The 15,244-nt window shown below is 32.8% G+C and overlaps 1 protein-coding gene across 4 annotated transcripts in view; it reads right to left on the reverse strand.

Annotated features, from left to right (window-relative positions):
• Positions 1-15,244, reverse strand: part of Wwp1 (WW domain containing E3 ubiquitin protein ligase 1) — a 104,205-nt gene that overhangs the window by 26,034 nt on the left and 62,927 nt on the right. For all 4 annotated transcript variants that reach the window (XM_026381689.2, XM_026381756.2, XM_026381564.2 and 1 more), the window contains 8 exons: positions 11,255-11,350; positions 9,074-9,248; positions 7,432-7,486; positions 7,252-7,336; positions 7,014-7,142; positions 4,898-4,973; positions 4,724-4,795; positions 2,954-3,042 (listed from right to left, as the gene is read on the reverse strand). In XM_026381689.2, the coding sequence (XP_026237474.1) occupies positions 2,954-3,042; positions 4,724-4,795; positions 4,898-4,973; positions 7,014-7,142; positions 7,252-7,336; positions 7,432-7,486; positions 9,074-9,248; positions 11,255-11,350 (777 nt within the window). The remainder of the gene's footprint in view (positions 1-2,953; positions 3,043-4,723; positions 4,796-4,897; positions 4,974-7,013; positions 7,143-7,251; positions 7,337-7,431; positions 7,487-9,073; positions 9,249-11,254; positions 11,351-15,244) is intronic.

The following is a 15,244-nucleotide window of genomic DNA, read 5'->3' on the forward strand; positions in this document are numbered from 1 at the left end:
CAAGCTCAAATGGTTACAACAATCAAAGAGTACAGGGGCTTATATTCTCTACTTAGCCACAATCCTCTGTTCTTCATTACAGCATTGCTAAACTTAATTGCTTTAAATAAGGAGACTTTCTAGACACATTTTCCTAGTCTTAATAGAGTGGGTAGTACTGAGCACTATAGTGAAACAGTTTTATGCTCCCTTAAAGAAGAAACAGCTACTAAGATGCAGCCAACTGATGCAAGTAAAAAAGTGGAAATATGGGTCTATGATTTTAAAGAAAAGTCAGAAACTTAATTCTTAAGTATAATCTGGTGTTTTAAAAAAATACATTATCAAGTAATTTACAAAATTTAAAATCACAATGAGGCATCTCTATGCAGGTCATCTGGCTCCACAGCATGTTAAAAATGCCTTTCAAGAGCTTTTAAAACATCCCTAAACCTACCTGAGGGAGAGAAGGAAGACCCTAAACAAAATCAAATAAGAAATGATAAAAAGCAATTCATAAAATGAAATCCAGACCCAACATGGTAGTTAAACCAAGTTACTCTGTGATAAGGCTAAAGAAAGACATGGCCTCAGGGAAGTGGACTGAGGAGTCTAGTGAGAATGTATTTAGATACACAAAAACTCAGAATAAAGTTTCCGGTTGCTTCAGATCACTTTTAGTAAACAGCAGCTCAGAAAAAACAAGTTCACTCAAAGAATGGCCATAACATGACACCTAACCGTTGCCTTAGCAGAAAAGAAGAAAAAATTTCTAACAGGAGGCAGAAGAATTAATTTTCAACATGTCCTTCTCTACAGTCTCAAATAAATTGAAGAGACACAAGAAGTTGAAAAAATTATGACACACAGATGAGTCAGCAGAGCCTAAAGAAAATAGTACAACTACTAATGAAGAAAAATCACATTAGAAGCAGCAAAACATGGGGCAATACTGCACACAGTGACATGAGGACAGGCTTCAGAAAACTCAAAATAGAGAAGCACGAAGATAAAAATGATTAGAAGAAGATGACAGACAAGTAAGACTGACAAAGGAGATTCCACATACCCATGATTGATGTTCCTGAAGAAAAATGGAACAAATGGAACAGAAAAAATATTCAAAGATATAATAGAAGAAAATTTCCCTGAAATTAAGGAACATCTTAGTATGTTCCTAAAAAAAAAAAAAGATATAACATAACCAACAATGAAATTAATGAACTTCAAGGAAAAGGACTGTGTGGACACCCAGAGAAAAGTTTCCTACAAGAGATTGGCTTCATACCATTGTAGTACTGACAATTCAATGCTAGAAATAGTGAAGCAAGTGTCTAGAGTATTTGAGTAATGAATTTTGTGGAGGAAATTTAAATCTAGTGATTGTTCTCTGTATACAAAAAAGCAACAGAAAACATTTTCAAACATGCAAAGACTATAGGATATATCACCATGTGAACTCTTGAATAAATCATTTGATAATGAGTCTAGCCCAAACACATGAATTAAAAAAAATTAGAAATAAAAAAATCATGGGATAGAAAAACTGGCTATATGCATTAAAACTGCCAAAATAGGACATGTGCAATGGCACATGCCTATCAATCCTAGCTACTTGGGAGGCTAAAGCAGGAGGATCACAAGGTTTTTTGAGGCAAGTCTTGGCAATATAGTGAAACCCTGTCTCAGGAAATAAAAATGAGTGGGGTGCAGCTCAGTGGTAAAGCACCTCTGGGTTCAATCCCTAGTACCACAAAATAAATATATAAATAAAAAGTTGTGGGAGGACACTGTCGAAATACAAAACTAGACCCAAACAGTTAAGGCAAATAAGGGTTCAGACAAGACTGCGAATGTTATAAAGTCAGACACTGGAAAACTCATACCACATTTCCTTACCTCTAAAATCTACCTTTCTTTTTAATGTCTGAACATCTCTGAAATTTAGAAAAATTCACAATAGATGTAATATGAACATTAATTGTGCTAGTGTTTCTTTACTGAAAAAGTTTAATGTTTTGGATGAATAAATATGATAGCATAAATAAAATTCTGATAGTCTCACTTACAATATCATATTTCTGCCCTGACAGTTGTACCCGACTCTACATCACTCTTTGTTAGTTGTATTAAAATTGTGATTTCATAATTCTGTACACCAGTGAAATATGAGTTAAGAGAGTTGTTTCTGTGAAAAAACATGTTGAATTCTTAGGAGAGATTCAGTGAGTGTTTTGCTAAAAAAAAATAAATAAAAAGTGTCAATTTAGGTTTGTGTGAAACTTGGGAAGTTATAGGTTTTTTTATTGCTTCACAAATGTCTATTGTTAATAATATCTTTAGTGAATGAGGAAAAAGAAGAAATCTGGATTGAAAATACAAATATAAAACTAAAATACAATGTTATCACAGCAAAAACTAAGAAATAACCTTATGCTGATCCATTAATTATTATATTACTATATATGAAAAACTGTGTAACCATCTGAAAAAAAGTATTAGCATGTGTATGCATGCACTCTTTACATATATACTGACACTGAAAGATATCCATATATAAAGTAACAAATTATTATTTTCCCTTTTTTCATCATGGGGGATCACAAGCAGGCTTCCTGCATACTAGGTAAGTACTCTATCACTTAACCATACTCTTAGTCCTCTAAACAAATTCTTACATTTTATACATTGTATAATTAAATCTACTAAAAGCAATAAACATATACCATTTTAATGTAAATACAAATTTACATATTATACATATATGCAGAGAAAATACATAATAGGATAATTAAGAAAGGTAATAATAAAATTTACCTGTAGAATTGTACAAATATTTTATTTTTAAAAATAACGGTGGATTGCTACTGGAAAAAAAATACTCCAATATTATCACATATTTTTTCAAGCATACGTCTACTGCATACAATAAGATACACTTATTTCAAAGCTGATACATATTTTTTAATTTTACCTTGCTAAACCACCATAATCAAGTCCTTCTTCTCCTCTAAATATTACATATAATCGCCTCCTCAAGTCATAGGGTTTTAATGCCATAATCTAATTAAAATAAAAAACATGAATATTTAAACACTCATAGATGGGCACTAGTTACTTCCAAAACAATTCAATTCAAATTTAACCTATATTTTCAGAATTACACATTTCATTATCTAATGCAAAGATGCCTTTAACTTAAGAGAGAATTTTTTTTTCATGGCTAGATATAATCCGTTAAACTTTCTCTGACCCACTTTAATATATTCTTTCCCCTCTTCTAGAACTAAATTACAGTTATACTTTGGGCTAGTAAAAAGGAAGAAAGAATTTGACACAGAAAGCTGTTAAAGTTAGAAAATATTCTCTTCCTTCTCACTCTCCAAAACCATACCAAAATCTTTCCTTATTTTAAACAGGTAAATCTTCTTGAGTAGCAACACTTACGAGGCAAAAGAACTTGTTCTGCACCCTACTTATACCAAACATTCTCTCTCTTGGGAGGAAAGTAACTCCTCTATAATCATTATTTCTATGATGATGCATTTGTACATAGAATAATATATATTAAGAAGGTACCTGTACCAAATTTTCATAATCCTTAGTACATCTATCAATGTTACTAAAGTAGGCTTTACTTTTCGTATAAAAAAATGAATTACTTCCATCACAGAACCAGAGCCAAGACTGGCAGATCTGCATTAGAAACACATCTCTCTAGAAGGCCTCTCCTTTAGAGACAATAAGGGCTCAATCCCTGATTCTCCTAATAGACCATAATTCTCCTGCAGGACAAGATGGTTTACTATGAATTTAGATGCACACTTAAAATGATCAACACAAAGTTTTGATAATAGCTATTATCTATCTTGTTCCAAGTCCAACAGCTAGTAAAAACTAAGCTAGGATTTGAATACCTCTACGACTAATTTAGAGTGTAGTTATTTCATTTTTGACCTGTACAAAGAATAAATGTTTAAAACCCCTTTGTATTTGAGTACAGGGGAAAGTTTGGTTCATCACTATAATACTTTGGAGGAGAGTGAGAGGTTTCATATGAAAAATTCTCTACTTAATCGTTAAAAAAAAAAAAGTATTCTGATTTTTAATCTTTAAAATTCTACAGATGATTCAGGAAGGCATACATACTACATTTATTCATTCATTCATGGTGGATACCTGTAATGTGCAAGGCACAATTCTAGAAACTGGGCAAAAAAGCTGTAAACAAAACAGTCCTTGTTCTCCTGGAGCTTACATTCTGATAGGGGAGATGAATAAAATGTATGTAAGATAGTAGTTAAGTGTTATGAAAAAGAATATGGTACCATAAATGGCTAGAATGTGACTGTGAGATAGGTGAATGGGTATTGCTATCTTAATATGCTCAGACAAAGTTGCTCTGAGACTATGACATTTAAAAAGAAACCTAGAGGAAAGAATGAACATTAGAGGTATTCATGAAATATTCAAATGGAATATAGTATCTTTAAACTTAATTTGTTAGCATTTTCAAAACTTTTTGTATGATGTAGTAAATCTGTAGTCAAGTAAATAAATTTCAAAACAAACCACTTTGGAACAAGTTGATCTAATATTAGTAAGTACACATTTAAATTCATGATAGAATGATGGTTCTCTCAGTTTTAGTACCTTTACCTGTAAATGGTTTAAAATTCCTAAAACCCTAAAATGAGTAAAATAAGACAACAGTATTATTTTATTCTGATAAAATCTTCCTTACCTGTTGGAAGGAATCTTCAAATAATGTCTGCCGGGACACATTGATCTTTACATGACTGGGTAGTGCATTAGACTAAAAACAAAAATAGTATCATATCATGTAAGCCATATAAATGTATAATATAAAGTAATACGAAACAATTATAAAGATAAGGTTTATTTACCACTGTAGTACCTGGCACAAATAACGAAAGTGAGCAAGTTTCCACCTAAAGCTGCGCTCATAAGCAATTTGTGGACCACCTTTTGTTCTAAAGAAAACAAAAAACAAAGTATGTATTAATTTATAATAAATTAATTAAATAAATTAAATAAATATTTCATGTTCAGTATTAAGTGAGAGTATACTAGAGTCCTACACACAAGCCAGGAATATTATTTGCTGGGAGAAGAATAAAGGTCTATTTAGTGGGCCAACAGAGGTTTGGATCATAGGGCTAATACAGCAATAGGACACAGATGTTCAAAAAGAGGGAGACTGTATATATCAGTGTTAACTAATAATTGAAATATTAAGGTCTACTGAAGGCCATTTCAAAGAAAGCCTACATTAATCCTTAAATCTGAGGAGAACAAAATCTCTATTTTTATGAAAGGAACATGGAAGGCAACTGTATCACATCTTAAACCTAACCTGAACGAAACACATATTGGAAGAGATAATAAGCAAAGCAAAATCAAACTCCTAGGAACAAGAAGTGACATTCAGGTCATACGGCTCAGTTGGTCACTGAGACAAAAGGCAATGTGAATGGCATTTAGAAATGAAGGTTTTATAATATGGTTTGACTCACAGGGAGAAGGCTTGGGTCTCTTTCCTACTGAGAATCTAACAGGTTCAAAAAACTTTTACCATCTTAGGGTACATTTTAGTTATCCATTCATCCAACAAATATTTACTAAATGTATGCCATGTACCTGGCATACTTCTAGAAAATTAGAGTATTACTTTTTAATAAATAAAATGCCTTTTTTGATGGAACTTCAGTATTAGTGAAGAGGAAAGAAAGGAAACACAATGAATAAGTAAACTACAAATGGTGTGTGTTAAAAGGGGGAGGTAAATAACTTCCAACTTCCTAAAGGGGGAAAAAAGTCTTATTAAGAGGACAAAGGATAAGGAGTGATATGGGGAGAGACTTTTGCAATTATGAAAAGAGTGTAGGGTTCATAGACAGTGAGTGACATTTGAGCAAAAACACAAAAAGAGAGGGCATAAGCTATATGTGTATTTAGAGAAAGAACATACCAAACAGAGGGAATAAAGGCTAAGATTCAGAGGTAGAAACTTAAAATGTTCAAGGTATAGCTAGGTGGCCAATGGAGCTAGTTCAGAGTAAATGAGGAGAAAATAGAGATGAAACTTAAAAGTTAACAGGGATCAGATTCTACAAGGCCTTAGAAGCCATTTTAAAAACTGCTTTTTTACTCTAATTCACATGAAAATCATTGCCAGAAGTTTAGAGTCTAAGGAATGACTTTTTATTTAAAAAAAAAAAAAGTTTTCCTTCAATATAGAGAATAATATAACATCACAGAAGGTGTGAGTAGAAAGCAGAGAGAGCAAGGACCCTTATACTCTCCAGGTGACAGACAATGGTAAATAAACCAACATGGCAATATCAGAAGTAATAAGATATAGCTGGGCTCTAGAGATGTTCTCAAGTTGGGAACAAAGAAGAAAGATGGAGGATGAGTGCTGGGAGACAGGTAGATGTGAAGAAATTTGCAAAAGACTTCTTATGACTGCTTCCATTTTCTTAGTGATTCAAAGACATAACACCTCAGAGTAAGGATGAAGAAGAGATCTATCCACTACTTCAGGAATCTATTTGGGAAATTCAGTTTTGTTCAATATCTCACCCTCATTTTGCAGCAGTATGATATAAGAGCTAAGAGCACAGATTCTGGAAACAGCTCTATTACTTGTCATATAACTTGGTAGTAGGTATACTCGCTATACCTGTGTCCTTACTTGATAAAGAAGAAGATCTACTTCAAAGGCAAGAGAAAAATGAACTAATATGTATAAAGTGCTTGGGATAATCCTTGAATGTAGCAGCTACTATGCATATATTTGTCAGTTATTTTATTACATATAATATAATGTAATTAAGGAATTCCATGCCAAATCCATTCTGGTATAGGACAGAACAAAGATAGGTATTTTATGACTTGTGCACATTTTCTTGAACCAAAAGGTAAAATTTGTTGCTAAACTGAGGCTACACTAGAGACTGGACCTCATGTCTTCATTAAGCAGCATTTAAGGAGAACAGGTTTTCACTTACACAGATGATTTCCCATTGCGAGGATCTTTGAATGTTGTTGTTCTTGTGTTATGATCCACAAAGTACCTAACACCTTCCCTAGTATATCTAATTTCCCAGCCTTCTGGCAGAGGTTCTTCATTCTGTAAGCTAAAAGAGAAAAGTTAAAATCACAAGGTGAATATTTTGTAAGGATTCAAGACTCACTGATTGTTATCTACAGATGCATGCAAAATGACTATAGTAAGTATAAACATACCCTTGAGTTCTGGGGTCTTCCCATTGGGTTGTTTTTGTATTATGATTCACAAAATAAACCCTGTCTGTTGAATCCACTCTTTTTTCTAAAAATTAAATAAATAAAGTGAGCATAGCATTTAATAAGTATTTGATATAGACATATCTTACAGACATTTTTACCAACGTCATATCAGCTTACCCCAGCCTGGTGGCAAAGGTCCATATGGGTCATTTTCTGCAGCTAACATTGAAGCCTGATTGGAGAAGGGGTTGAGAGAAAAAATCAAATAACAGCATTTTAACAGAAGAGCAGAAATAAGCCAAGCACTTGGCAGAATCTATAATTCTTAAAAAATATAATAAAGATGAAGATAAGTATATCAATTTCAAGACACAGAGTTCTAAATACGTCGTAAGAGCAGCCTATCAACTGAGAAGCTTTTTAGGTTTTTACTAAAACAATTTAGAAATAATACACTGATATCGGTATTTTCATCTCCTAGTCCTTCTATAATCATCTATAAGGGTGAGATGAGATGGTCAAAGAGCACATAAATGGTGTTTAAATGAGGCAATATTATTTGTTTAAAAACACAACAACTATCACAGTACTCTTTAAAATAAATGTCCTTTAATAAAGCCAATATTAAACTCCAGATTCATCTTTATAGAAATGAACTTTTATTTTTACTTAGTATTTTTGTATATTCAAACATTTAAAAAAACTTTTCCATGTATGCTTATGATTGCAACTAAAAATATGTTCTGAAGAAAATGTATTATCTCTTAAATTCTAAAAGAATATAAAAATAACAACCTGAAAAATAATTTCCTAAAGATAAAGTATATTGATGAATATTTTTTATTCTTTTCACAGATATTGCTAATTGTACCCCATGAGCATTTTTACTCCTAGCTAGGTAACCAACCCACTGTTTTGTTTGAGATAGCAATGTATCCATAAGAAATATTTCATTCCCTGTTTCAATCCCTTAGTAGAACTGGTAAAGTGACAAATTCTGGCTACTGAGTATAGGCAGAAGGTCAAGGTGAGGGTATGCCTCACTAAACAGGCAAGAACTTGCTACATAAAACCCAGCTAAAACAATTCCCCTTTCCCTTTCTTCTTGCTTAACTGTGGGAGTGAGGCTCAGAGGGCAGCAATTCCATATGTTCAAACAAACAGGCATGATGCATAATAAGGATGGGTGAACTAAAAGGCAGAGAGTAATTGGGTACTTTACGGCACTACTAAGCCAATGCAGTATTCCTCTTAAACTCTTACCTGAGATTTGATGTTCTACTGTGATAAATAAGCCTCTCTTTTTTTTTTTTAGTTGTAGTTGGACACAAGACATTTATTTATTTTTATTTTTATGTGGTGCTGAGGATTGAACCCAGTGCCTCACACATGCAAGGCAAGCGCTCTACCACTGAGCCACAACCCCAGCCCCTAAACGTCAGTTTTTTAAGGGGATTTCTGTTACTTGTAGAACATACTTCTGACACATAGTTAATACTTAATTCTGCCTTGTTTCACCCAAGGTTCATGCATACAGATAGGTTCCATAAATGAACAAGATAAATTCACACAGTACATAATTTCTTATTTACAAAGTACGAGTTGAGCATTCCTATTCAAAACTCTGAAATCTGAAATGCTCCAAAACCTGCAAAAATTCTGAATGCAAAATTTACCAAAAAAATTCTTATTTATTAAAAGGCTGACTAGGAAATACCTTGAAATACACTATATAACATTTTAGAAAATAACTAAAGTACAAAAAGAGCAAATGCCTGAGAGAAAAAGTTGAGTTAACATCCTATAATTTGCTAATTACCGAATAGAGGTATCGTTGATTAAACTGTTGCATAGCTCCCTGCAATTGGTTCCGCTGAGATTGCCACTGTTCAAAATTTCGAACAGACTCCATGGTAGGCCGCTGCCATGTTGTTGTTCTGGTGTTATGATCCACATAATAAACTCTTCCACGATCGTCAACTCTTCTTTCCCAACTACCACAAATAAAAACAATAAAAGAAAATAAAATACTGTGGGCATCGTGGCACATGCCTATAATCCCAGCTATTTGGAAAGTTGAAGCAGGAGAATCTCAAGTTCAAGTCCAGCCTGGGCAACTTAGTGAGATCTTGCCTTAAAATAAAAATTTAAATAATTGATGTAGCTTACTGCACAAGGCCCTGAGTTTAATGCCCAGTACCACACAAACAAGCAAAAAAAAAAAAAAAAAAAAAAAGGGAAATTTTTAAATTTTAATACTTCACTCAGAATGATTTAAAATCATAAAATAAATTTTAGTCTTTAAAAAAATCTATGAAACTATAAAATATTTGTCATTCATTTACCATTCCATAACTAACATAATTTCTAAACACTGCCTAAAAGAGAGGTCATTGATTTAACAGTTTCAATCCTACTACCCTTTCTCCCCCACTTTTTTTTCTTTAATAAGCATTTACTGAGAGTGCTTAATGTACACCAAGCAATCTGCCTTGTGATCACTGCCTACATCAGGATATTAAATGAACGGAACCCTTTTTGTTGCTTCTTAACTAGCCCTCTGCTGTCACACTGCTGTCACTTATCTTCTTGAACTGCAGTTGAAAGCATTCCATTCCACTTAGCACAGCTCTTTTGTATGACATACAAATGAACCCATCTACTTTTTCAGCCTCATCCCCCTGAGAACATTCAGGGTTATACAAAATGTCATATAAGAGGTAAGGAGGGGTAAGTCAAGAGAATACAAATGGAAGACATGATTTACAGTAGAAGGGGTAGAGAGAGAAAAGGGGAGGGGAGGGGAGGGGAGGGGAGGGGGGATAGTAGAGAATAGGACAGACAGCAGAATACATCAGACACTAGAAAGGCAATATGTCAATCAATGGAAGGGTAACTGATGTGATACAGCAATTTGTATACGGGGTAAAAGCGGGAGTTCATAATCCACTTGAATCAAACCGTGTAATATGATGTATTAAGAACTATGTAATGTTATGAACGACCAATAAAAAAAAAAAAAAAAAAAAAAAAGGGCTCCCTGAGAGTCAAAGTCACTACTTCCTGCTGGTTCCAAGAGTGTTGTGTTTCACGCTGTCATTCTTTTATATTCCATGAGAACAGAATGGCCTTCCCTATTCCTCTACCAACCAGAATTCTACTCAGGCTCCATCAAGGGTTCAGTGCATCTCTCACCTTTCCCACACATCTGTCATTAAGTATACTATAACTATTTCAGAATCCTTTCAAAAACCAATTCTAAATTCTTTCCATAAGCTTATTACTGAAACTAGAGTAAAGTCAAACCGTTTATATACACAATTCTCCATAGATAGTAATCTAACCTATGTTATATCAAAATATTTAATGACATAAGAGATAATAGACTAGTTCAAAATGATGATCTAGAAAGATGACTATAAGTGAACTTGTATTACATTATAGAGGGTTTTAATAAAAAAAATTATTACATATTAAATAATGTTGAAGCTTCTAGGCTATCTTTCAATGTCATGCCCAAACTGCATTCTTACTAACTTTTTAATTCTTCTATAATATTTCATAATACTGCACTGATAGCTATTTGAATTATACATTCCCCGCTAAACATTCTGCCTATGCTTAAAATATGTTTTTTGTCCTTGATAATCAAAATATCTAGTCCTTCCAGATTTCTTTTTGTCTTCCATATTTTAAAAAAATTCATTTTAGTATCAAATAAGATATTATCATACCTTATTTGATACTAAAATGAACTTTATATTTCAATAACAAACCAAAAGTTCATTTTAATTATGACAGGATCACCACATTATTGTCACTCATTTAAACCCACTGATAATATAACATGGGTTTTATTTCACTAAAACTACTATCCAAACTTTAAGCAGCTACTGTCTTTATCTTTAGAGCCTAATACACTCTATATTGTATTAAATAAATGTAAACATTACATGTATGAAAAAAGTACAACTGAATATACATTAAGATGCTACATTACCCTGGAGGTAAAGGTTGTGGTCTCTCCCAGGTAGTAGTTCTTGTGTTATGATCCACATAATATGTTCTACCATGAGGATCTTTTCTCTGTTCCCACCTTTAATAAAAATACAAAAACAAAAACAAAAGTAAACAAAAACATGTTAAGACAATCTGAAAATTTCCTTACAATCAGGAAAATTACAAGCTTTACATATATAAAAACATATTTGTTTTCTCAAGTATTAGTGCTTCTTTAACTTCTTAATTATTCCCTCTTCATAATAGTATTGGAAACTCAAATAGTAATTACAGTTATAGTTATCAAAAGGGTGGAATGCCTAAAACTTTTAAGTTACTTATTTTCAAAATTATACATCATCAGAAAACAAACAAAAAAATCAAGAGTACAACTTCAGCCTAATATCAAACCCAAGGCACAAATTCATTAATATTCATTTTACTTTTGATTTCAAAAATACATAACTGTGAGACTGTAGCAGAAAAATCTTAAAGGAGTAAGTAGTGACAATACTCCATGAAAATTCTTTCATCTTTGGCATATAGTGTCTCATTGTTCACATCCAACCTGCTCTTGTTTCTAGTAGGGCTTTGAATTTATGGATATCACAGTTTTATCTTTTTCCTGTTCTACTTCAATCTCTCATTTTCCCTACTCCGATGTTCTGTGGGATCTGTTTCTTCTTCTCCACTCTTAATGTGAGAGGAGAAAAAAATTAAAACCTGATATTTCTGAGCTTAACCCTCTTGTTTTCAATTTTAAAATAAAACAAATTGAAAATACTTTCCTTTCTCTTAAACACAGAAACCTCATCAACAGAGAAAAAGTTCTTAAATTATTTTCCAAACATAATCTTTATACACTAAGAGCATACCTATTAAGGCTATTCCCTACATTAGGATATACCTACCGACTTACACACTTAAAATTACATATATTACACAAAAAAATTTCAATCCACACCTCAGTCACAAAATGTTGAGTAACTATGAACAACAAAGATCTCCAAGTTCATAATCACTCAGAATCATACAAGTTATTAAACTTATCTATTAAAAAAACAGTGATATAAAATCCTATCTGAATATTTGTGCTAGTCTGCACAACCAAAATATAGATATTCTGTATAAAACGTTTCACTAAAAATACATAACCTGAATCTTCAGATTAACTTCAATTGTTTCTTTTAATAAAAAGTTCATGGGAGCCCAGTGTGGTGGCACATACCTATAATCCCAGCAACTTGGGAGGCTGAGGCAGAAGGATCGCCAATTTGAGGAATGAGTAACTTAGCAAGACCCTAATAAGCAACTAAGTAAGACCTTGTCTCAAAATTTTAAAAAATTAATAAGTAAAAAGGGCTGGGGATGTAGCTCAGTGGTAAAGTACCCCTGAATTCAATACCCCCCCCAAAAAAAACTCAAATTTTAAAATTTCATGGGAAGAAAGAATTTATAATTTACATGATTTTATAATTTATATAATTCATTTTAAAGGCATTTCAGGAAGACCGATAACATAGAAAAGTGAGCTATGTATCTATATAAAAGCTTAACTACCAAAAATAAATGAAAACCTAAAAACTTGATTTAATTTCAAGAGCTTCCTAGTAATAATGGTACTATGCTATTTTGAGGTAGTAGTTCCCATAATTAGTCCTTAAATTGTTATTGCTGTTCTATAGCAACATTCCCTGGTTTCAACTCTTTTTACATAAATACACTTTTTTTTATATGGATAGCACATATTTGCAATCCCTGCAACCTGAGGCAGGACGATCACAAGTTCAAGGCCAACCTTAGCAATTTAGCAAGACCCTGTCTCAAAATTAAAAAAAATAAAATAAAAAGGACTGTGGATATAGCTCAGTGGTGAAGTGCCCCGGATTCAATCCCCAGTACCAAAACAAAACAATAACCACAACAACAAAATTCCCTTTATTATTTTAAGTCTAGCTTAATTTTATTCAAAATTATATAAACTTTCACATAATTTAATACACACCTTCATAATTATATGATTATATATACTTCACATAGTTTAAACAGTCTATTATAGACTATTGAACCCTTTGTGAAAAATAATACCACCTACTCTCTTTTGTTTCATTTTCCCCTCACATTTTCAAATGTTTTAGTCCATCTTTCTGGTGTTTACCTCTTTTTCTTATGAATATGCTTAACTTCTAGTACGACTTAATTTCAAACATAAGTACTAACTTCTCACCATGACAAATGAAGCTTTTCAGGTTGGTTTCCTGAACAAACATACTGACTACTTCCTCCTAACTGCTTCAACCATATACATGCATTGTGCCTTTTCTCACAGTTATTATTACATCTATATAGACTCTTGATAGCTAAACTATGAAACATACCATGACTTCTTTAAAAAAACAAAAACAACTCTTAGCTGGAATACCTGTACCCTCTCATTGCCTTATTTTCTACATAGTTGTTTAACCACAAACACTTGTGTAGTTGAGTAAATGTCCTGTTGGAATGTTCTAACAAGACCCACTGCCTGGTGCCATCTTCTCTTTACCATGATGCTGACATTCCTTTCACTCCTCTCCTGGCAGACTGGTGTCTTATTTCTTAGGGAACTAAGGCTGACTCACGTTTCTCCAAAATCCAGTGGTGACAGTGAAAGACCTGAGATTCATGAAGAAACACAGGTCTTAGTTTCCTAATAAAGACGACATGGGAAATGAACTTCTGGAAATCTAGGATGTCTGAAAATGCATTAACTGTATGTATACATCAACAGTATAGCTGGACACAAAATTCTAAGCTAGATATAATTTCCTTCAGCATTGATTCTGGTTCCTTGTCCACTAGCTTCTATATTGATTCTGAAAAGTCTGATGCCATTCTGATATGAAACTTGCCATCTTTATCCTTTTGTTTTTAATTTTTGGAATGTTTAGAAGCAATAATCCTGGCTGCAGAGAGAATTAGGTGTTAACTTTTCAAACTAACTTTCAATTACTCTTTCTGTTTATAATGTTATCTTCACCACCACCTACTAAGGATCAGATGCTGCCAATTCCTGAACCTTTCAGAAGTACCAATACACAGACTGGCTGTTCCCATTGACAAGCCAGAATTCAGCTCTCTTGGGTTTGCTCCAGATTACTGCGACCTCATGACAGACTTTGAATAGAAGCATACACATAAGCTATTTCTATATTCCTGATCCTCAGACACCATGAAATAAGGCGTTGTTCTAAAATGCTGAATCTTGGAGTAATCTGTTACACAGCAATAGACAGTTAAGGAAGAACTATATATTTAGCCCATAAGTACCAAAAAAGTTTGGCCTTTGTTTAGCTCACCCAGAACCCAGCACTGAATCTGCTACTTTCAAGGTGTTTAAATGTTAACTAAATATTTGGTGACTGTGTGATCTATCTGTAATGACATGGTTATATGACCAAGTTTTAAAAATTAAAAAAAAAAAACAGAATATAGTAAAATATGAAACAATTTTCTGAAAATAATTCTGCAAGTATATGCAAAATAATAATGTATATATCTATTCTCTATTGTTTTTGCCTTCTTTAATTATTCATTATAGAACCTGCAACTACCTGACATTATTAAGTAAGTTTTTAACATAAGTCACTGCCTGTTTGCTTGCTGAACCACACGTTCCACAGAACAACGGGTTTTCCTGTCTGTACACACAAGGCCTATCACCTGCCTCAGAGAAGGCTCTAAAATATTCTCTGCCATAATAAATATATAGATACCACTCTGGTTAGTAAGCTTAAGGATTACTAATGTTTTTTGCATAAATTAAATATTTTAGTCATTAATTTTTTAATCAAAAACAATTTAAATATGAGGGAAAAGTAAACCAAGCCTTCCATGTACTTACTGGGCTATGAAACCATTTTCTAAGTTAACTGCAACCATTTCTAATTAACATTGAACAAATATTCAATAAACACTTACATTCCAAGTCACTTTATTTTTTCCAAAAGAA

The sequence above is a fragment of the Urocitellus parryii genome, chromosome 7 (genome assembly GCF_045843805.1).
Source record: "Urocitellus parryii isolate mUroPar1 chromosome 7, mUroPar1.hap1, whole genome shotgun sequence".
In the NCBI taxonomy this organism is placed as follows: Eukaryota; Metazoa; Chordata; class Mammalia; order Rodentia; family Sciuridae; genus Urocitellus; species Urocitellus parryii.